The 24,639-nt window shown below is 40.3% G+C and overlaps 1 protein-coding gene across 4 annotated transcripts in view; it reads right to left on the bottom strand.

Moving 5' to 3' along the window:
* Window positions 1-21,206: 21,206 nt before the first annotated feature.
* ect2 (epithelial cell transforming 2) overlaps window positions 21,207-24,639 on the bottom strand; it is a 30,792-nt gene continuing 27,359 nt past the window's right edge. For 2 of the 4 annotated variants that reach the window (XM_058638923.1, XM_058638925.1), the window contains one exon: window positions 21,207-22,425. In XM_058638923.1, coding sequence (XP_058494906.1) covers window positions 22,336-22,425 — 90 coding nt within the window. In that variant the 3' untranslated portion in view covers window positions 21,207-22,335. The remainder of the gene's footprint in view (window positions 22,426-24,639) is intronic. The other 2 variants (XM_058638924.1, XM_058638920.1) reach the window with 2 other exon arrangements.

Genomic DNA, 24,639 nt, shown 5'->3' on the forward strand with positions numbered 1-24,639 from the left:
TCTAAAGTAGATAAAGATTCTTTTCATGATTAATACCTTTAAAGTGCAATATAAAAAAAATATTATTATCATTATTAGTAAGATATTCAGTTTCCTGTTATGGAGTATGGAGCCCCTAGGGACATGAGCAAAAATAATAATAACAATCTTCATGTTTCTGCTTTTCTCGTTTCTCGTTGTCGTTACGCAGATTATTGTTCAATAAAAAATGTTGAATTCTTCATCCATATCTTCCCGTGCTGTTTTTCTTTGCTTTGGCCGTGTCATTTGTTGCTTGCTCATTTAAAGGTAAAAGTAAAACACTGATGACAACAATTATATGTACATGTACTGCAAATGTAAGTGTCTACTTTCACTACACATTACAGATAAACTGCATATATGACCCTGATTATGGAAAGGAGCAACGTGTGGTGACAGACAGAGAGACAGACATTTGCTGTATAGGAAGTGAAGAGTACATTTACATGCATCAGTCTCAATTGAGGCTCAGGAAGTGGACACACACATTAACATGTTCCCTGTGGTTGTTTGTCACAACTGTTTACTGTGTGTAACAATGTGACAGTGGCAGCAGATTGTCTCTCACCGCTGTGAAAATAAGACTCTGTTTGTCCAAACTGCTGCTGCATTTGCACAAAGGATGAAAATTGTTGTTTTTAATCCAAACCTGTCAAAGTGAAATGAATGTAAAACATAAAAGGTAAAAGGGTTTTTGATATGTGACAGCATTTTAATTTCACAGTCAGGATCACAAATTGAATATAACAAAAAAATGTCCACGTTTGGAAAGTGTTTCCATCATGTTACAGTTGGGTTTGGTTTGGAATGGTAAAGCCCTGGGTCAGGTAGAGGGGGGGCTGTGTCTGATGGCTGCATATGTGACAAACAACAACATAGGACAACAAACGAAGGGAGTGAAGTTTTTTCTGTCTTCCATTTAGCTGACTTACATGAGTGGATACACTATCCCACTCTGGTACCCCAGGGGAAGTGTGCCAAACAATGGAACAGTACGGGCTTGTTATTTTGGGTTCTATTCCTAATGGAAATGCAAAAATATAACACAGCTTGCTTAAAGAGAGAAAATGTAGTCACTGTGCTTCTTTGATTAGTGATAAGTTATTGCATGGCTGATCTTCGCACCTTTAAAGGGCTTTTGGGGGGTGAAGACCTGGTTTAGGCCCTGGTACACTTCCACGCACACATGAACATGCAACACGCAGGCTTCACGTGCAGCCCAGATCATGGAACTGCGCACAAACAGTGTGTTGGGTGCGAGTGACAGCACATTCAGTGCAAACTGAATTTCCGCCCCGAGTATGAAGCCCCGCCCACCAAGCAGAAAAAACATTTCGACAACAGCCTTTATGGTGAGACTTGGGTTTAGGTTAGAGTTAGGGTAAAGGTTAGGATTAAGCATATAGTTGTGATGGTTAAGGTTAGTGTAAGGATGCTAGGGAATGCATTATGTCTATGAGGCTCCTCACTATGAATGTGTGTGTGTGTGTGTGTGTGTGATTGAGTGGCTTCAGTATCAGCCTGCTGCTTAAACTTGGCTACCACAGAGAGCACAGCACCATGCTGCACTGCTGCCAGGCTCAGCTTGACACCACTTCTTACCTGAAAGACACTGAATACACACTGGTGAACAGATGTGTGTGTGTGTGTGTGTGAGAGAGAGAGAGAGGGATCCAGGATTGTGCAATGATTCATGTAATTTAATTTATTTACTGCAACCTTTCATAGTCACTCTGGGGTTTGTTTTTGTCCATACAAAAACAAATGACACTTAACCCCACGTTAAGAATAGTTACTTTCCGCTGGCCATCAGACTGCTAAATTCCAAATTTACCATAGTCATAGTACACAATAATCTACCTCAAAATTCAATGCTATGTGTTGGTTTTTATCCGCTTGCCAAGCAAGGAAATGTCGTTGCCAGTTTTCACTGCTGTGTTTTCTGTGCAATGACAATAAAAGGAAGTCTAAGTCTAAGTCTAAGTCTAAGTCTAAGTTGCTCCTGAGTATGTATATAAATACACATAAATACAAACCATGTCACTGTGGGGCTCAAACTCCACCTCTGAATGATACATATCAACACAAGTGTTTGACAGAACCTGCAATCGAGTTATTGAAGGTGGGAGTGTCAGTCAGTTTCATTAGAGAAGAATCTAATTCATGCTGCACACACTTTTGTAGGTAATTGAGCCAGTTTGAGTCATGTCACTTTAAGTGTGGTATCTTTTGTGTGACGGGAGCCGAGTGGGCGGGGCTCAACCGTAGCACTTTACTAACACACACACACACACACACACACACAGCTGTCAAATTTAAAAGTAGCACTTTCTTACATCAACCGCCCACTTTCCTTCTCTTCATTTATTTCCCTCCACAGTCCTCTGCTTCTATTTCCTCTCCATCTCCTTCAGATCTCCCCCACTCCCACCCATCCCACGTTTTTCTCTGTGGGCCTGAAGATAGTGCAGGAAGTTAATTTCCACATAAGTGGACTTTTTGCCGCTTCACATGGTTCCTCCCAGGCCTCCAGTGCATCTCATCCAGCCTCATTCATTCAAACTGTGGGAGGCTCCACAGCGATGATGTCAATTAATGACACACTCCACTGGTGCAAGGAGAAGGTGCCAAGGTTTCCCATTGGACCGCCGACATCTTGTTTTGCCCCCAGCAGAGTCGAGCAGAGGCTCTTGTGAGGAGACGCCAGGTAAATTTGCTATTTGCACATTCATTTCCCGCATGTTTACCATAAGAATATGCACAGTTATTATATATTAACCAAAGGCTGACTGTGTGACCTGGGGAACAATGAGGATCTAGTTTGGTTAGAAAGTGGAGACAAACAGCTGTTCAGTATAGGTGAGCAATATGAGCTAAAAATGATGATGACATCATTTATTTATGATGCAAAATAAATCTATGAATACAAAGGTATTCATAGATTTAGAGAGATAATAGTATAATAATAGAAAAAACATCTTAAATTAAGTAAATAATAATGTGGACAAACACCAAACAAGCTCATATATATAATATTATGTTAAATATTAATAGTCCTCTTTCTTTTGTATCAGCTCACTGAATGAACATGATATTAAGTGATGGACCACATGTGACCCACGGTTTGACACCTGTGTTCAGCATCAGTTCACAGAGTTGTAAAATGAGAGGAATTATTTCAGGTGTCCATAAATTTAAAAAAGAAAAAGAAAACCTACTTGGCAGTTGCAGTCTCTTTGATGTGCATGACTTTTAATTAAAAACAATAATTATTATAATTAAATGTTCTTACACAGAAGATCAGAAAGTGTCTGATTCTTGTGAAAATGTAATTATCCAAAATGACTGGATAACATCGCATGTGCTTGATGTGACTGTAAATAAGAGAAACCTTGAACCTTTTTTTTTGTCATCATTTAAAATCTGTGATGGTCCATAAACGTTCAGGTTTTGGGTTTTAGATCATAGACAAAAGATGACTTCTCAGCTTTCTTTTACATATATATATGTAACACATGACATGACACAATCTCCATCTTATATAGGAAAAGCAAAACATTGTATATGTATTACAGTACATGTAAAGCCAAAGTGGAAAAGAGAAACGCTTCTTTTTGAGTAATAACTGCTTCAGATGGTTGATGTTATCTGTGTTAGATGAATGAGAAACACAGAGTTTAGTAAAATGACTCAAACACACACACACACACACACGTTATTTTAAAGGGATACATCAGCTAGTTTGAAGACAATTAGGTTTGATAAATGAACCACTGCATGTGTAGTTTCATAATTATGCTGGAAAAAGAGAGAGGATAGTACACATGGTGAAACGCTGCATCTGATTCTTTTATTAAGAAGAGTGAGAGACGTGAAAGTGAGAGCAGAGAGAGAAACACCTGCTGCAGCTCCTGCTCTCTTCTCTTCTGACCACAACAGTGAGGAGGCATCGAATGTGTTCCGCTCCATAAAACATCTATAAGGGAATGTTTTGGACTGTGTGGGTTGACTCCAGTGGGGGAGCACGTTTCTATTTCCAGACTCTGACTCTTTTCCTTCCTCTCGTTTCTTCTTCTCCCCATGTTTCCTGTTCTCTTTCTTATCTTCATCATTAGATGCTTGTTAAACAACTTCTTCATTACTTTACTCTCGTCTTTCCTCTTTTTGTGCTTTTACCTGGAATAAAAACATGCACATATTTAATATGACATGTTTCCAGAATATATGGTCCCCCAATTGGGAGACTGTGACGGAGTCTACGCAACTTACTTTTCATTAAGGATCGTGAAAAAAGTGAATTTTGAAAAAAAAAGAAATTGAAACTTGGTATAAAGATTTTCAGCAAAGCTGTGAAAACGTCTTTAAATTGTGACAAACACAGCTCAAATATCACTTAAATGAATAACTACATTTCAAACTTCGTAAATACTAATGCGGCAAAAAGTTATTGCGCATTTCTGCCATCACTCTAACCTTTGATGTTTCTCCGTCAAATATTAATCTTTCACCGCAAACAAAGCGCTCCCCGGTTAGACTGACTCCCTGTGTTAAAATCAAGCGCTCCCTGGCGTCTCTAGGTGACGTCATCACGTTTTTAGAAGCATTACCCTATCCTAAGGCAGCAGCCAGACACGTCACATCCGTGCGCTCTGTTGCTTCTCATTGGCGAACAAAGCTGTCAATCAAAATTCGGAGACGACAGCGTCCTTCTATTGATTTTAAAGAAGCCAATGAGATGTCGTTCATTCATGTGGGCCGTTCTCTCGCTGAGATACAGGCCTGACAAGAGAAACAAGTCTCAATCAACCCATCTGGTGAATGGAAAACATATTAAAGTCTGCAGGAACTTTGAAACAATTCCATAAATTGTTTTATTGAACATTAATAGTTATATAAAAGTGAAGAAAGTAGTTTAATACATGGTTCAAATACAAATTGCACAGATGTTTCCAAAATGTTCCAAATGAGTCCTCGCCTGGCATTTTTGCACTAAAATCTTTCTGATTTTGTTTCACTTGATCAAAGTCAAACTTTGCAGAGTTTATGTTCACAGGCTGAACTTTGATGTGAGTGAGTTTAGAGCTTATTCTCCATCATTCCAGAGGGATGTTCATCTTCATTTTGTTGTTTTTTTCCAGGCGAAGCTGAATTATTTGAATTTTTTTTGTGTTCCATCTTCATTTACTCTTCAGCAGTAATACTTACACTGATATTTACACATCTTAACACATCCCACAGTGTTTTCCTTTACTATGACACCAGAAGTATTCAAATAGACCTTGTGGTTGCAGAGATATACTCATTTTATTATGAGTATGAAATATGCGTTCAGAGAATAGGCTCAGTGCTTAAGAGGATTTTTTACATTTTCTTACACAATCTCAACCTTTCTTTGTTGATTCTGTTTGTCTTTAAGGTTTAAGGTGTGTAACATTTATTCGGATTTATTGGCAGAAATAAACTTAGAGACATTAACGGTGATGTTCAGAGCTAAATTATTGCCAGAAAACCTTCAAACTCTGTTTGTTTTTAGTTCAGGGACTGAAGGCAAGGATGTTTGCAGCACTTTTCTCAAAGTACGTTTCAAAGGCAAATCAATACATTAAGAAAATCACATTCAAATGAAAATAGACGTCGAAATCAAAAGAGATAAAAGTGTAAACAATGATGTTTTCAGGCCTGATTTAAATGACAGACTCAGGTGTTCAGGACGTTAGTTCCACAGAAGAACTGACGACCACAGGAGGAACATTTTATTTTAAACATCATTTCACACTTTGACTACTTTGAAGCAAATGTGCTGTTGTTGGAGTCAAACTTAGGAATTCTGTCCAGACTCATTTAAAGTGTTGTGTGAATATTTCTCTTTAGAAATAAATAAAAATGAAATGACATTTAACATCCTACTACTATTTAAATGTAAATGTGATTTTCATAGCCATGGAATAAGCTTCTCATATGCCAAACCGTTTAGCAAACAATTAACGAACAATTTCTTTGATTTAAAGCTATTTTGCACTTAAATAAACACACATATGTGGAGTAGATTCCTTTTCTGCCGTTTAACCTTCGTAAATATCACAACCTGCACCTTTAAGTTGAACTTTTCTTTCTTTCTTTTTTTAGTTTGGTCATGAACGATTTTTTTTTGTCTTCCTCTTTAGGTCCACTAAAGTGTTGCAATGTATTCTGGGAAGTGTCTGCAGAACTCCTGTGGTGTTTATTCACTGTAAATACAAACTGGGGGAAAAGGTCAATGGTGTTTTGAAGCATTATATTGTGCATGCGTGTGTGTGTGTGTGTGTGTGTGTGTGTAGTCTAGGTATAAATATGAATATAATAATCCTAATCCCTCTGTGAAGTGAGGACTGAGACCTTTACTCTCTTCAGTGACAACGTGGGCGATTGTGCTGGATGCAGCGAGAAGCCGAGTTTGTGGTTCATATCTGACAAATGCAAAGATTGACAGATTGTCTGATGAAGATCATTTTTAGAGAACACAGGAGTTTAGGTGACGCGTGGATTTACCATGTAGGTGCCAGTACACACCAGCACATTCACTGGTGATGGATTAATATAGAGTTTTTACAGGGGCTGCAGGAACAAAACATCCCTCACTGTTTTTGCTCTGCAATGCACTTTATTTTGGAGTCAGTCAGACTCGTCCGACGAGCACATAACACCTATTTTAGCCTCACTCCACTGGCTGCCCGTGCACTTTAGAGTTGTGTTTTTAAAACCTTAAATGGTGTTGCCCCGCCGTACCTCTCTGAGCTGCTTCACCCTGATACTCTCTGAGATCAGCTGCTCTTACAGAACCCTCCGTCTAAATGGAAGCTCAGAGAGGACAGAGCTTTTACTGTTGCTGCGCCGAGACTGTGGAACAATCTTCCACAGCATGTTAGACACACGTCCACCTTTAAAACGCATCTTAAAACCCATTTATTGACTTATTATTTGTGTTGTTTTTATACTTTCTACAGTATTTTATTGTTTTATTGTTTGTTCTTAGGTCTATTAGGTGTGGCGTTTTTATATTTTATTTGTTTTATTTATCTTTGATGTAAAGCACTGTGTGTTGCTGTTTCAGCTGTTTTTTTAAAGTGCTTTATAAATAAAGTAAACGAGATTGAAATAATGAATTAATTTAGATGGATCCGGAGAGTATTGGCCCATGGTCATTGTAACCTCATTGTTACCTGTAAAGATTTCTGTGTGCAGAAAAACATGAACTCCTTTGTCATGGTGACGCGTGCTGAGACATTTTAACTCAGTTTATTTTACTACATTGAATAGACACGTGAGTTCCTGTGTGATCTATTATAGAGCACTATACTTTACTCCATATATCTTCAGTGGGAATCTGTACCACCACACACACAATACAAGATGGATCCTGATACATTATAGAGGAAATACAGTAACTGTGTTTTTCCCCCTGCACAGTTTCTGTGGTTTGACTTCTTCAACTCACCGTGATTCATTCTTCACATTCACATACATGATTATTCAGTGTGTGTAGGCGATGTGTTATGCACTACATGCATTTTTTATATATGATCCTGGTATAAATGCACGGTCTTGTCTCGAGTGTATAATGTATGTGGGAGGAAAGAAGTTCCTCCGGTCATAGTAAATCTTGTGTCATTAGTGTGTGGGCAGAGTGTATTAACAAAGAAGCAGGTGTTCAATTAATGGATTAATGCATAAACATTAGTTCATATTGTATAGATTCAGCTCCTGGTCCATGAAGTGATTTCCTCCCTCCTCTGCAGACCTGAATGCCCTCTGGACTCTTTATGTTCGGCAGAGAGTTGCACTTGAATATCACTGTTGCATTAGAAGACTGCATGTACATTAGATTATCGGCCTTTTAAATATTACTAACGCACTATGATTAAGTAGGAGCACAGTGTATAATGGAGGCCTCAGAGTGCAGCTATTGATCGAGAGTGGGTAATCATATCAGATTCCTAATGTGCTGCAGCGGGACTGGGGACCTTCACAAGCTGCACAAAACTCACGGTACATCATTTTATTTCTGTGATAAATGACAGTATTATAAAAAATTGACTTGGTTTTAACGTCACATACACACATGGCTACTTGTATGGACAGAGCTGTTTTATTGGGTGGTTCTATTTTATAGAAATAAAAACACAGTTTAAGTCAAATGTGGATGTATTGTCTGCGTCATTGTTAATAAGGAGGAAGTAAATCCATTATCAAATACAACCTAAAATGGAGCCAGAGTCACTTTCTGTGCCAAGATAACAGACGTGATCACAAGTTTAGCCATAGTGTTATTTACAAGATACACCATTAGATGTCACTATTTCTTTCACACTGGATATTAAAACAAGTAACTTAAACAAATGCTTTTTCCTCCGTCACAGGGGGGTGTGGTGGTCAGCACTGTCACCTCACATCAAGAAGGTTCCAGGTTTTAATGGCAGTTTACAAGGCTGTGATGTTTGTGTGGAGGTGGAGGGTAGGACGTGTCGAGAAAGGCTTCTGATTGGAAGGTTTGATTCTGGGGTCATTCTGGGGTGAATCCACCTCTTCTACCGCCTCTCACACACTCATTCAAACAAAGCTTACGTTTCCACTTCCACAGGATTCACACGGCAACAAATAAAGCCCACATCGTAATAAAGTAGGTTTCAAACCGCTTCCCCTTCGTCGCTCGTCTTCTGTTCACTGCAGGGCAGAGGAATAAATCTGCACATGGTTGTATTTGCAGTGTGGAGCCTTGGTTGTTCATCAATACTCAACACAAGTGAAGCTGTTTCTGTGAGATGAAGGTCAGAGACTGCACGAGTGAGGCTTTCCCATGGACTCAAACCCTCATGGGAGACAGGACGCACATCAAACACTCCTCACTCAGCTGAAAGTGACCGCTGAGCGTCCCCACACCCACCCCATCTTCTGTGTGTGTGTGGAAGGATCGATGTGTCTCCCGGGTGAGAAAGTGTGAGTAAACTGTGGGAGGAAACCTTTACACATGAACACAAGTTGTCAGTCACTCCTGCAGAATCATCGACTGAGCACAGAGTCACTGGCGACTCAGCAAACTGGATTCCCATGGCGACGAGCAATCACGTGGCAGCACTGTGGCCAAGCGTGCATGCTTCTCACTCACCTGAGTCCACTTCATGGTCACAGTCAGACACATGAAACAAAGAGATCAACACTCTCAGAAGCTTGAATGACCAAAGCAGTGATGTTTTAATCTCACAGATCTTTCATTTAGCTGAAATGTTGCCTTTGATCCAGCACATATGACAGTGTTTCTGTTTGGTTTGGAAATGTGCACCCCACGCGTTTTTCTAGGTTTTCTTTCATGCAAAATCTCAGAATCTTGTCCCAAATCTATGACTTAGGTTTGCACGTCGCACTCAGGTGTGCTCACTTTGTCCCCGCCCATATGCAGTACCTGAAAGACAACACGACACACTCGCTGTGTCTCAACTCTTGGTCTGGATGCTCAGGAGTGTTCATCCAAAATAACAACTGTCACATGAATCGTCAGCTCCCTCAAACGTTGGCCTCTCTGTGAAGGCTACATCTGGTGCATTAACACATGTCTACAGCTCTTCATTGCGCGCTTTGATTCTTGTGTCTTTTCCCGTGGTTTATGTTTGACTTTAGTATCGGCTCAGCTCGCAGGTCTAAAAGCACCAGGTACTATCACTAATGGAAAAGTTGAGATGAGTAAAGCCCGGTAGTGCTAGAACTATTATGTGCTATATTTGTATTTTTCCACTGCTGCTCTTTTTAATTTATCCAAATAAGATTCATTCACTCATTCATTCCAAATGTGGCTGGCTGGATTTTCATGTTTCCTCATGCATCAACACACCAAGGTTGTTTTCCCTCTCTGTGAGTAGAAACTACACGTCCTTTAGAAACCGTGCTGGCAAAAGAAGAAGGGAATGACTAGTTAGTGTTGAAATGAGCTGAACCAATGATTTCATTTGGACTGGATTTCATGTGTCAGTCCTGTTCCTGGTCCTGGTTTTGGCCCAGGTTTACAACCAAGAATCTAATGGACACTACACAGTGTTGATCACATGGTTCTCATGGTATGTGCCATGCTTTATCATAATAATAATAATAATAATTTATATTTATCATATATAAAACTCAACAAACCTGCTCAACTGAGGAAGACCTCAGGAAAATGTTTACTGACATTAAAAATGAAGCAAGACGTGAGCTCACTTTTCCAGACTGAGTTCTTTTCCCCGTCGTGAATAACAGCAACTTGGCTTGACTTTTCACAGCAGAAGGTTACATTCATTTTTTATTTCCAGTATATGGTGGAGAGTCCTGGGCTGATTCACCTGTGGTGCATTCATTGCTGCAGACTTGAAGACTTTCAGGAACATCATGCAGACAGGTGATTTAGACCAGTGCTTCTAGAATGGATGTCTGTGGCTCACTGCCAGGGGATCCATTCTTCCATTAAAATGATAATGACATATAGACATATATATATATAGAGAGAGAGAGAGAGATAGAGAGAGATAGAGAGAGAGAGAGAGAGAGAGGGCTATATCTTTACTTCAGGCTGCAGTGAATACAGAGTAAATTAGTAGTAAATGACTTCTCCGCTCTGTAATCTGAAATAGTCCATAGATTATCATCTAATCACTCAATGTATCATCAAATTATTCCAAGGAAAATAGATGGATATTTTTTAATTTTTTTTATTAAGAATCCTCAGAACAGTGCCAGACAGTGTGAACCGTTGAAAGATGAGACATGACAGTCAAAAGTTCATCTTGCTCATCAGCTATTTTATTTTTTCCACTTATTTAACTGCATGTGTCCAGTCACATGGCAGAAATCCAGTGTTTTAAGGCATGCACACATGTTCAACAACAAGAGTCAGAAGGGGATGAAATGTGATGGTAGTCACTGTTTCTCAATCGTGGTCCTGACCCACTGTCCTGCACCTGCAGACGCCTGATACCGACCCTGTGTTGGAGCAAAACATGATCTATGTCTCAACCCTGCCGTGCATGTGTTCGATGTTTCCCTGCTCAAACGCACCTGATTCAAAATGGTCAGCTCGGCATCAAGCACTGCAGACGCCTGATAACAACCATGTATTTCAATCAGGTGTGTTGCAGCAGGGAAACATCAAAAACATGCAGTGGGTCCCCCGGACCAGGATTAAGAAACACTGAGTTATTCCAGCTTTTAGAAAAACTAACATGTTCAATTTCAAAGGTCCTTTTATTTCAAATGATGTGTAAATTTACTGAGTAACTCACAACAACAGTATCTGTTGTTATTAGGTACAACAGTGTACCTAATAAAGTGAGCTTTCTATGAAGATTTCCCCTTCATCCTCTCCGTCCTGCAGGAGGACAGACATATAGTATGGGCATACATTCAACTCACCACTCAGTGAATTAGTGGCATTTTATTGAGTGGTGAGACATAGTGAGGAAACTGTGTTGGCATTGTTACTGTACTGGCGTCTAAAAAAAAAGATGAATTGTGCCCATGGTGTTTCCCAATTGGTAAACAGTTATTATAATCCTGCAAGGCTCATGTTTAATTAATGAGGAATTTAAATGGCTGATCCATCGCTCACACTAAGCGAGGCCATGTAAGAAACTGGTGCCGGTTCAAGTGGGTGGAACTTCATTCACAACCAATTCATCTTCTTTAACGTCTCATGACACAACACAGCCTATACATACACAGTGTGTACAGCAGCAACGTGGAATACATGATTTTGCAATGACACACACACACACACACACACACGGCTGTAAATGTTATAATAGAATGCAATATAATTAAAATGAGTAAAACGGTAACATATTCAGTTTACTTTGTATTTATTCATGGGTGGAAGACAACAAACTCTGTGTGTGTGTGTGTGTGTACATATATATATATATAAATACAGCATATATATATATATATATATATATAATTTGATGTCTTTATTATTTGGGCGAAAATTATTTTTATTTTATTTGAATTATTATCTGTGTTTCCATTGCACTTACAGTATTTGCATTAACCCTTTATTTACAGGCTACTTTTTCTACCTGGTTCAAGCATAAAAACATCTGAGTTTCCAGTTTAATATTCCTTTACAGATAAATGTCTCCCTGCATCACAGGTTCACTCAACACTGGCTAATAACCCACCTGAAGAGCGAGTGTACAAGTCATTTCCTGTGTCTCACATGAACATGTGTATTTCCTGTCCGCCTCAGCCTGCGAGTTCCAAATCACAGCCGACAATCTTGGAAAGACGAGCGGTGACAGGGAAATTGGCCTCATCTACCCCCCGAGTCAGCAGCATCCAAAATTAAAACAGCAGCTTTCGTGATGAGAGTCACAGAGAAAGAGGCACCGACTTTACTTTTGGAAAAAGCGCATGAGATCGTTGTGACGCAGGAAGATTTCGATGAGAGGATATAAACGTGAATGTTAGGGAACACAAATACGTCTGGACATAAAATCACAGAAAAATGCGGCTTGAGACTAAGAGTTTCCATTCCAACAGTGAGGATAAAGCAGGAGACAATGGATGGATGTTTACAGTAGTGTCATGAAAATATGTACTCTAGTAAACTATAGCAGGAGCCTCGTAGAGGAAAAGGAAAAACGCAACCAGAGTTGTGCTTTAAACACTCAGATGTGAGGCAGCAGGTGAGTTTGGAAACAATCACCAGTAACTCAAATAACCACTTGTAACAGCTTTAATGTTAAACCTGAGAGCAGATACAGCAGCAGCAGCAGCAGCAGCAGCAGCAGCAGCAGCAGCAGCAGCAGCAGAAACCTCGTCAGGTGTCACACAGGTGTTCTGAGAAAGAGCCTCAGTGTGGACACAAATCCAAAAATCACTGAAAACAGACGGAGATTTCAGCCTCCATCTTTCTCCTGTGAATAAAGCTGACTGTTGTGTCTGTGCCGCAGTGTGGACAGTTTGACTGAAAGCGTGGGGATGATACTCTGGTGTATTTTAATGACCATATCTGGATTCTGCAATGAATAATAAGACGTGTTAGACTGTGAGCGCGTCTGTATCGCAGGACGTCGTGCTGCTTTTCATTTCAGAACACATGGCAACAACACAGAGCAGCCACACTGGGCTGTGCCGCTTTCCTTCAGACTAGAGCACTCACTTATTATTGTCACATACGCTTCACAGCAAAGTAAATAATGAAAACTATGTTTGACACACGACATCGGACAGATCAATGACAGAGTTGTGTCTTGTCATAATAAACACTCTTGCATGAAAAGTATCTTCGTTGTTTTGTTCCTGTGTGTCGTGAATTTGAGTTTGAGTCATTTTTACACGCAGTGACTGTATAGAGGATCAATATAGACCTGGATTGGGTCATGTTTGGATTACCATCATGCGGTGTAATCAGGTTTTTAGTCCTAATACCAGGTTTGAGACAAAAAACTGAGAAAAACAAACTCCTGCTCTGCTATGACCGTAACACTATATCTGCCTTCATCTTATAGCCAGTACCTGGCTAAGGTGTGTGTGTGTGTGTGTGTGTGTGTGTGTCGTGACACAATTAGTGTTTTTCACAAAACCTCCTGATTCTGACGACTCTGGGTCAGTGGCCCTGATCGTGCCAGTCACAGAAAGTGACTTTTAAAGCTTTTAAATGAGCTTTTCTCAACATCAGGTGTTGACCAAAGTCTACTGTCGATACGATGGCAATTAAATTAGACTTATTTATTAGATTTAACATAAATGTGTTCAGCCCAGGTCCAAACAATGTCATGCAGAGCAATCCACGTCATTAGCGACGTACAGTAGCAGTGAATGAAATGAAAGAGAAAGTGAGAGTGGACTGGGCGTCCACATCTGTGTGACACATCGTGTCTTCTGACTCCATAGCGCCACCATGCTGTGACTTCACAGAATAATGAGAGGGTGTCTGTTTAAAAGGGGCCGGAGACATTTTCCTGACAAAGACGCTGCTTCGATAATCTGCCTCCATTGTTTCATGTCTCTCTGCAAACAAAGACGTCTTTGTGTGTGAAGTCAAATCTTCCTTCCTGCCTTTAATGTTACTCCAGTCTTTCTCTTCCCCGTCTCCCCTCCTCCCTCACCTCTGTCTCCACCTCCTCACCTCCTCATCACCTCCGGCTGAAAGAGTTCATTTGTGAACACTTTGTGTAATTATGTAAACGAGCACACAGCTGCACATATTAGTTGGATAAGTATGGATCACAAAAATGTATAAAATTCATCAGGATTCTGCAAAATGTCACATGGTTTATTCTGATGGTTGCTATAGTTACCCTGGCATCCAAAGTATACTCATGTACTATAGTGTGTGGTTTTGTTTTTAAACAGAAACGGACACTTTTATTTTGAAAACTATGTCTTTCAGTGTGGATGAAGAGAAATTGAGACATCCATTTTTAATTTATTTGTTTTTAAACGGTGTTTTTTTTATTGCGTTTAGTGTGGATGAAAGAAAACTGGTGAAAAAAATAAATAAATCCAGGCTAGTGTTTAAGTGTAGAAAACAAGAAACTGAGACATTTATTTTGTAAACAACACAATTGTATTTAGTGTGGACAAACTGATGGGTTTGTCATCACTCCAACCAAACAAATCCCTTAGCAACCAAGTGCACAGTAGAACAAAAGGGTCTCAACCAAGGTTGTTTATTAGTATCAACGTGAGCTGAGAGACCTGAAATATGAAAAATAGGTCATTAAAATAATTATTATAGTTTACTGCTTACAGTATCTTGGCTCAACATTATGTGAACATAAATTAAGTTTAAATGACTATTTCTGGATGTTTGAACATCTTTTGCCCAATATAACATCGTATTTGCAGTTGTCTGTTGTTTCACAGATCAAATGATAGACTGAGATAATGTTTGTCAGATCAGTCAGTCATGAAAATATCTGATAGTTGCAGCCTTTAGGAGCCGGGTCAAACATTCGGTCCACTAAAGGCCCTGGTACACTTCCACACACATGCTGGGTCCTGTACTAGTATAGCGACTACTTCTCCTGTTGTCACAATGTTTTTGTTCTGCTTGGGCTTAATACTCCACCTACTGGCGGGGCTGACATTTAGTTTGCACACCCAGCGCGATGCTGATTCAGTTCGTGCCATCCGTGCACCGCGTGTCGGGTCCATGAGCGTACCAGGGTCTTAAGGTCTGAATGACGTACTGTATATTGCATGAAACACGACACTGACATGGACGTCTGAATAAGAACAGCACTGCGAGAATTAATGTGCAGATCTCTGCACACACAAAATGCACCAGGACCTTGTGACCTGGTCCTTTAAGTGCAGCTATAGAGGATTTTCACCCTAATGTAACAGCTAACAGGTTAAATGTCTTGTTGTGGGGAGACTGGGGGCTGTCTCCACTCCCCTCAGATAAAGCCCTTGGACACAGAGTCTCCAGGATCAGGAGGTCTCACAAAGTCTCGGGTCTCGCGAGAAACACAAATTGCAAATCACATTTGGACACCGTCGGATCACATGATGTCTCTCACTGGAGAAGGTTGTCCACACACATCACATCAAAGTTTAACTCTCAGCATCTCTTCTTGTCTCTGCGTCTCCCTTTGACTGTCCCCCATGTGCTCAAGTGTAACATCTTCAATGGACACCTCCAGGATTACATCATCAATACGACATTAGCATGGCGCGCACACACACACACACACACACACACACACACGGTGGTGAAGGACAGATGAGGGCAGGTTCTAACATTAGTAACTAACTGTCTATGACTGTAGCAAAGACGTCTGGAGATGCAGGAATATCACAAGTTTAGCTTCATCCATCATCTAACTTCAATATTCCAGTTTAAACTGAACCTTTTCTGTGTCTGCGGTCAAGTGAACTCTTTCTTACCCACTGACTGATGAAGGGTTTGTTCTGTGTGCGTTTTTCAGCACACAAATCTTGCCTTGGAGCTCAAAAGCGTCAGTTGTTGACGGGATAAATACTGGGATGGAAACAGTGATGTTGTTATCTGCATTCGCTTTTGTAAATGGCTCTAATTAGTGACAATGTCGCCGTTGCTGTTTCTTCACGCTCGTGTCACATGACCCCCTCCTCAGTCATTGTAAACCTCAGTGTGGAAACGTCTCAGGATATAAGTGAACATTATTTTACCTGCTCTGTGCTCTAACTTAGAACCAATCCAGTCCAGTTTTTCCCTTTTTTAACCAAATTTAATTATGTTTGAAGTTGAGATATAAACCATAAAATGCTCTTTTGCGCTTGCCAAAAATCTAAATGAATTGGTTTAATTCATGAGGGTGATATTTAGCAGATTATACCCCACCCCGTCCTTTTTACCTGTTAAAATACCATTAAAGGAACAATACAAAGCCATGAAATGTACATTTTCACTTGCCATACAGTATTTGCAGCTTCGACCTTGTGGAGCTGCAAAGTGAAGTTTTTCCGGCTCAAAATCAAATGGTTGGAGATTGACACCATTAGTGTTTGTGTTTTATTTTGGTTTGGCTGCTGCATTTTGTACTTGGTATCACATTTGAATGCATTTCTCTGTGGACAACGACGTCTGGAGAACTTAAAACATACTGCGTACGTGTGGACCAGGCCACAGTCAGGACGGACATTTTAGATGAATGACGCAGCAGACTGTTACATATTCTGTCAACAGAGACCGAACAGAGGCAGAATAATCAAATCACGTTACGCATTGTAGCACTGAAGACAGCTTAAAAATGCATGTTGCATAGTCATGTAGAGGCTGAAAGGAACCATAGCAACAATGTTCTACTTTAAAAACTAAAACTTTAGATGATGCTTAAATAACTGAGCTGAGTCACATTCAGAGTCAGGGTCCTGTCAAAGCCTGAGAGTCAAGAGACAAAAAGTCAAATGAGCAGCAGCAGCAGCAGCAGCAGCAGCAGCAGCAGCAGGAGCAGGAGCAGCAGCAGCAGCAGCAGCAGCAGCAGCAGCTTCTCTTTCTCTGCTGCCTCTTCACTCTCATCCACAGCTCCATGGCTTCCTGAGAGTGCTGACCTTTTCACACTCCTCCACCAAAACTGAGAAGAATCACTTTGTGCGTTTGTTTGTGTGTGTGTGTGTATTTGAGAGTGAGTGAGTGAGTGAGTGAGTGAGTGTGTGTGTGTGCGCTGGGAAGGAGGTGGGAAAAAAAACACAACAGATGTGTTGCTTGCTCTCACCTTCAGGAGGAACAGTCAGAAACTCGGTTGTTTCCATCGCTTCACTGAAAACTCAGGAGAAGTTGAATCACCTGAAGTTTGTGTTCGACGTGCGAAGACGTTTCACTTTGGAAAAGTTCAGTGTCAGTCGTTTGACCTCAGTCACAACTGCTGACATCACATGGTTTGTTTGTCACTGCTGCAATGACAGATCAGCGGAGTCACCGGAGGTCACACACACACACACAGCAGTCGTCACAAGGAGACGGGAAATATGTCTAAAAACTAAAATCCTCATTTAAAACATTTTTTAAAGCACATATTTTCATTTTAACTTATTCAAAGTATCTAAACATAATCTATGACACAAAGGATTTTCTACTTTTACTCTGTAAAATCAATAATGGAAACTTATATAGTTATAGAATATAAGACAGTCCTATAAAAACACAGGATGTTCTTTGGTGGACAATCAGTATTTTTTTATTTTATCATTCATATTATACAGATAAAGCGACTGACATTTTACCGTCTTAGTTTAATTGATTTTGTGTTGCACTTCTGTGTGTGCATGAAATCTCCACCGTCTTTAATAGATGATTGTTTTGAGAGGTTCTGAATAAATAAAGTTTTGATTGAATAGTGATTGTTATGGTAGTAACAGGTGATGAAATGAATACATCACACTTGGGTGGAAGAGTGGAACAGATGTTGAAGTGTTGAAACATACGACTGATTTAACATAAGTGTAACTGAACAAATGTGTCACAACACTTTGTTTACAGAAGTGTTTAAATCACAACAGCCAATATCACTGTGATTCACCTCATTGAGCCACTGACACAGGCAACGTATGTAAATACTGATATGAAACGTCTTCAAACTGAACTCAAGCAAGTCCAGTTACACGAGGAAACGTCCACTGGCTTTTTCAAAAAGCGAGAATTGAAAAACTCGGAAGCAAGCAAGACAGATCAAAACGAATGTCAACGTCATGGACATGGCTTTGTGGCATGTGTTGAAAACTGTCTGTGGTTCCAACACGACAAACTAAAATGTCCATGTCGGTGGTAAATCTCACGTGTTTTGAGGAAAGAGGGATGCAGTGACAGACAGATGTGTGATGCCCTCTAAGCACCAAGCTTACCATGGCGGAATGTACCAGAACAACAAAGTTGATCAATGCACGCGGCAGTTGGTCACAGCATGAGGAGGAGGAGTGAGGGGAGAAGCAGAAGGAGTTGAAGCAGTCACAGAAAGCTTGTCCTTGTGTCTTTGTTACTGTGATAAAACATGTAAATCAGTGAAGCGTCTCTCTGCCTCTGATGCAGTCGCGCCCGCAGCGAGTTAACTCCACGCTCGGCGAGACGTCGCACATTTCTCACCAGGTTAGAGACTTGTGTGTAGCTGTACGTCCCCAGTGTTTCTTCATCTGAGACACTGACACCCCACCATCACTCCATCTCTGACTGAAGGCTCTTTTATCTCCTCATCCACAGGACTCAAACACACCAACAAAACATTAAGGGCAGGAAGGAAAAGTCACCGGGGCACAGAACAACAGGCACTAAAGCTAAAGCGCTAATTAATTTCTCATCCATGTTAATTCATCTGGGCCTCGTTAGAGGGACCCACATAAACAAAACCCACTTAATCCATGGAGAAACCTGGCAGCAGCTGCTGCCACAACAAATCCAATAACTGATTGAGGAGCTGCAGCTCTGTCGTGACCGTGCTCCACAGATTCAGGAGAATTTGCTTTTGTAAATGCCAACAAACCCAAATGACTGAGGGAGGTCAAGCCTGTGTGCCGCTAATGAAACACCGATTAAACCCAAAATGAGGATCAACAATAGCTAAGAATTAAACCTACTCAGGAAGTTGCAGGTGCCATGTGGCTGCCAGCATCACTTCAAACTAACCAATCAAATTCAATCTCACAAAGATAAAAAAAAAAAAGATATTACACCTGCTAAAGTCTATAATGATTGTTGATGATTTGTCTTGCCATTAGACAGCCTTTGCAAACAGGAAACTGCTCACTCTCCCACACCAAAGTCCATAGAGATAATCCTTTGTTTGGATTTCACTCACACATCTTCCTGTGTCATTATAATGTTCTTTAACACAAGTTAAATGTTTGGGACTGTGTCCTTCCTCATTATGACACCTTGCTGCTCCTCTTCCCCCTCTTTGCATTTCTCCCCCTTTCATTTTAGCCCTAAGCTGTCAGTCAGAGGTACCTTGAAATGAAGGCAAAGGCAAATATTAAAAGACTGAATGTCCTCCATGAAGAGCCGTCTCCTCATTGAGGCTATTCCCTGGTCTCTCCTCGCCTCAGGCCTGCGATGGCGCTCTATCTCCAGCTGCTCGCCACAGTCGGCCACGTCCTGAGCTTCATCCAGGAGACAAAGCTTTGAAGAGGAACAAGGAGACACTTTCCTTCATGAAGACACCAGGACATAAATACTAGTGTGGCTGAAATGAATTAAAACACACGTGCCAACAGTGTGAAGATGAAGCTCAGTCTGGGTCGGACTTTCTTTGGTTTAGTTTAAGGAATGTTAAAATCACAGCCACATTTACATGTAAATATAAGACTAGTGAAGTTATAAAACACTTATAAAAGATGCTGTTAATCAGTTACTAGTGAAGTTATATAACAGATATTTCAGCAGTGTAATTCAAGTTAATGACAGTTATAAATAAACTGTCACCAGTTCAGTTATCAAACGGTTATTGGTTACTCAACAGTTATCGGTGGTTATTCTACAGTTATTACTGAACTGTTGCTGAGGTTAACAGTTATTAGTGAAGTTATTGAACACTTTTCTTAGCAGAGTAAATCTATCGACTTGTGACCAAGTTACTGCTTCAATTTCTGGACTGAATTCTTTTCTTTTTTGTTGGCTCAGCAGAGAATCTGAAACATCAGCTCTGACTTATGAAGAGAATGGAAAGTTAACTTTCCGGCGAGGGAAATCCAGAAACTGCAGAAGCAACATCAGATTGAGTACAGTGGAAAACTGAGGGATGGAACAGATCCCTTCAAACGTACATGTAATTTAGCAATTTACACATTAATAATGCAACTGAAGTACATTGATTATAAATATATTTGAAAATGAATTGAGATTGTTCAGTTGATTTGCAATATATTGTTTTTTGAGTTTTATGCCACTTGTCTGGGTGTAGGTTGTGTGGGCAGATGTCTCAGCCAGCTCTGCCAAGAGAACACAGGGGCATTTCCAGGCCAGCCAGGAGATATAATCACTCCTGAGTGTCTCAGGTCTGCCTCAGGTGATGCATGAACCACCTCAACTGGCTCCTCTCTGTGTGATGGAGAAATAGCTCAATCCAGAGATGGATGTTTGGCCAATTGTATCCAAACTCTGTGTATTGGTAACAACACACACCTCGTGGAACGTAGACGGACTAATAATTTGACTGGTATAGCATCCGCATCACTGCAGACTCCACCCCGATCTGCATCAGTCTCCACTACCCTCTCATCCGTGAACAAGACCCTGAAATATTTGAAGTCCTATGCTCGGGGGAGCGACTCCTCACCCACCTGAAGAGGACAATCTACCACGGCCATCAGGTGCTGATCCTCATCCCAGCTACTTCACACTCAGCTGCAAACATAGACCACATTGCCTGCAAAAAGCAGGACCCTAATGCTCAGACCCCCATACCTGAAACCCTCACATCAACCTGCTGTGTGAAGAAAACCTGTCCATAAAAGAACAGAATCAGTGATAGAGGGCAGATCTCACTGGGAACGAGTCTGACTTGCTGCCAACAATGTGAACCAAGATCTCAATCTGAGAATACAGAGATCACCCCACACTCCCAGAACCTCCCACAGGACACCTCATGAGAAACAATGGTAATACGCCTTTTCCAGGTCTACAACACAGCCAAGACAAAAACAATATAGTACTGTGTATATACTTGAGTTACACGGGGACACACATTAAAAAGTTAAATAAACAAAAGTCCAGGTAATCAAAGATTTATTTCCACACAAGAGTTTAGTCTGCTGCTCCCAAAAATAAAGATTTTAAAGAAAATTAAAGACGAACACAGAAGTAAAATGAAGTTTAAGTGCATTTAATACAGAGATCTAACAAACAGCCAGAGACGATTTCAGCTCGGTGACGACAGCGTTAGTGAAACGTATAAAGGATATAAAAGTCGAGGGGAGCGAAGATAAATAACAACAAGAAAAGGAAACGGATACAAAATGTATTCATCAAGAATAAATATGTACAACGACGTAGCATCGTTTCTTCAACGCAGACAAAGAAGACAGACACGGAGCGTAAAAGCCTCTTTTAAAACGCGGACGGCGAAAAGGAAACAAGAGCTTCAACACTTTTATTCTCTGTTAAAAACAGACGCTTTAAAAAGCTGGACAATCAAAAAGATAATATTAATATGACATCAGGCGAAATCAAGTATACCTGCTCAACAATATTTAATGTATGTTAATATATATATGTGTGTGTGTCATTTACAGAGGTAAATAAAAGAGCTATGAGATGTCAGTTTAAACTAGGACATACAGTTGTTACCTGCACAGAAATAGATCAACACTTTACTTCTGCGACGCTCAGTGACAGATGGAGCATTGAAACAGAGGGTGAGACATGTTGTTTTCTTTGTCCATAGTTAGTGTGAACGAGTAGTAAACACAAAATAATTAAGCACATAAAAAAAATTGACATCCTTCATTTTTTAAAAAAAGAAAAAGATAAAACGTGACCTAACACACACACACGCACTCACACACATGTTGTTGCCTCCAGCACGCGTAGTACCAATCCTGTTAGTTCTCAACGACCCAGTTTTCAGAAACAAAGCAGTTTGATTCAGGTGGACCAACAACTGGTTTGTTGTTGCAACCATACTTCCATAGTTCCTGAACGTCAGGAGCTGGATAAATCTGATGCTGCCTCGCATCAGACTCCTGTCCAGACATCAGACATCAGTTTATTTTCCTTCTCTTTTGTGTGTCCAGAGCTTCAATTTGAATAAACGCCGCTCCAACAGACTTAACGTTAACGTTTGTACTCACGGGCCCGCGGGGTCGGGTTGTGAAAAGGTGGCTGACCTGTGCTGTGTCTCATATGAGGTGAGTGGTCGACCGGCTGAATGTGTGGTACTTCCTCTCAAACATGGAAGGCAAATGGACCATGGAGGGTGAGTGGCGCGCCTGGAAACAGGAGGAGAAAAGTGTAAAAGAAACAGAGCTCACCAAACATGACATCTTTAAAACTGAAAGCAAGGACAAGCACAGACAATGTGCTAATAAAAGAATAATAAAAAACTTATAAAGTAATCTGAAGACGAGGTTTTACTGCCTGGAACATTTGAATACATCGGATTATTTCATCAGTCAGCCGTTCAACTCTGCTCAATACCAACACCCCAACTGTCATTCAGCCATTCACTGCACTTTAATGAGATGAGTGTGTGAAAGAGAGATGTGAGTGATGTGAGTGAACAAAGACAAAACCACTGTCAATGACACAGAGTCAAATCTGCTACTGAACATATTTAGACGTCAACGTGACACACACACACACACACACACACACAGGTTACATTGTTATTCTTTCCTCTGATCTTCTTAACAGTTGAGAAGCATCTGGGTAAACTGTGGCCGTGATTATAGGATTACAGGATTACAGATGTCATATATATTTTATCATTGACCATATTTAGTTTTTATTACATGTTATTGATTTATTACAAGTTATAGATTAACTAGTACTAAACACGTATTCAATTAATCGAGAAAATAGAAAGATTAATCAGCTATGAAAATAATTGTTATTATTTTCTCTAAATGTATCCACGACAGAGAACAAAGTGCATAACGTCTATGTATTGAAAGTGGATAAGGCATCACTTTCTCTACCTTTATCACGCTGTAAACTCCCTATTATTTTTCGGGGCAGGGTAACTTCCCTCATTCCTCTGAGTAGCGCCACCACAAGGAGACATGAAGTAATGACGCCCATTGAGTGAAACTGGCAGGGATCATTTACTTTAGAATACATTTATTTGTTAATTAAATATCGATATTTGCCCTGACGTACTTCACGAGGTGCCAACAAGCTCAACTTATTCCAGATGTTCAGCTAATTTAAAGAAGAAAAAAAAAGGTACGGTGTGTAAAATGTAAAGTTTCATGTTGCAGCTGAATATCTTTGACCTCATCCTTTCCCTTTTATTTGTGTCGGAAAACCTATAAACAAAACATTGAAACACAAAACAACAACTTTTAGTTTGTCCATCGTGGGCTAAAAGACTCAGGAGTAATGAAAAACAATTCATACAAATCAGGTGATCGTAGTGTAATTGTTGTAATTATTTTCCATTTCAGTCAAATGAAAATAATTCCACCTACATTTTACACACTGGGTTTTAAGGGTTATTTTTTATCCTAATTCTGAACGCATAACTTTTCACAACGCTCTCTTCAATCTGCAGAATGTGACTGATTATTGAACTCTCATGGTCACTGGCAGGTTGTACATAACAGGTGGGTGTTTGGTTTAATCTTCATAGAGATAACACTGTTATTTTATTTGTTACACATGAATGGCTTTCAGACAGATGGGGAGTCGTTAAATGGCGGAGGTGAATGTTGTTAAAATGGAGACAGGTGACTTGCCAGATGAGACAGCGGCCCAGCTACCGTGAACACATTGACATTCTAATTCTCATGAGCAATCTTTTTGTTTTTGTTGTTTTTTGTTGGCAAACAAGACAAAACACACTGTGTTCAGTTGAGTGTAGTGTCCGGAGTCAAAGGCATGTTGTGACATTTGGATACTCAAAACTTTTTTTTTCTTTTTCCCTTTAGGGAAAATACTTTAATGCCGACATACTGAACAATGCCCAATCAGTTAAAAAGACTCAAAAATCCTAAAACAGGCGTTAATCTCCACCATTTAGCAGGGAAATTTCTAAAATCTTTGGTGTATTTAGTGACTGCGTCAGACGGAGTCTGCGCTACAGAGCTAATCTTGTTAACAAACTGATTCTAATGACTCAGTTACACCGAAAACAACGATGTGCACGACGACGTGCGTTGCCCGTCACTAGTTGTGTGTGTTTGTGTCGCTGATATAAAATGACGTGCTACGACGACCTCGCCCACATTGAGGAGGTAATGGAAAGCAACGTGACTGATACTAAACCGAGTAGAGTGGAGGCAAGTAGAGCCAAGCACCATAAGGAATCTGTTCATTTCAACCATCAGCAGTCAATACATCACTTTACGCAGTTGATGGATTCTAGTCGAGATCAGCTAAGAGAGAATAAAACATTCTCCATATTAACAGCAGGAGGCTTCTCCCATGTAGCCTCTGGCTCCATAGAGACAATTGTTCCCTATTTCCAGACACTTCTCTAAAGA

This window comes from Solea solea, chromosome 9 (assembly GCF_958295425.1).
Source record: "Solea solea chromosome 9, fSolSol10.1, whole genome shotgun sequence".
NCBI classification, from domain to species: Eukaryota; Metazoa; Chordata; class Actinopteri; order Pleuronectiformes; family Soleidae; genus Solea; species Solea solea.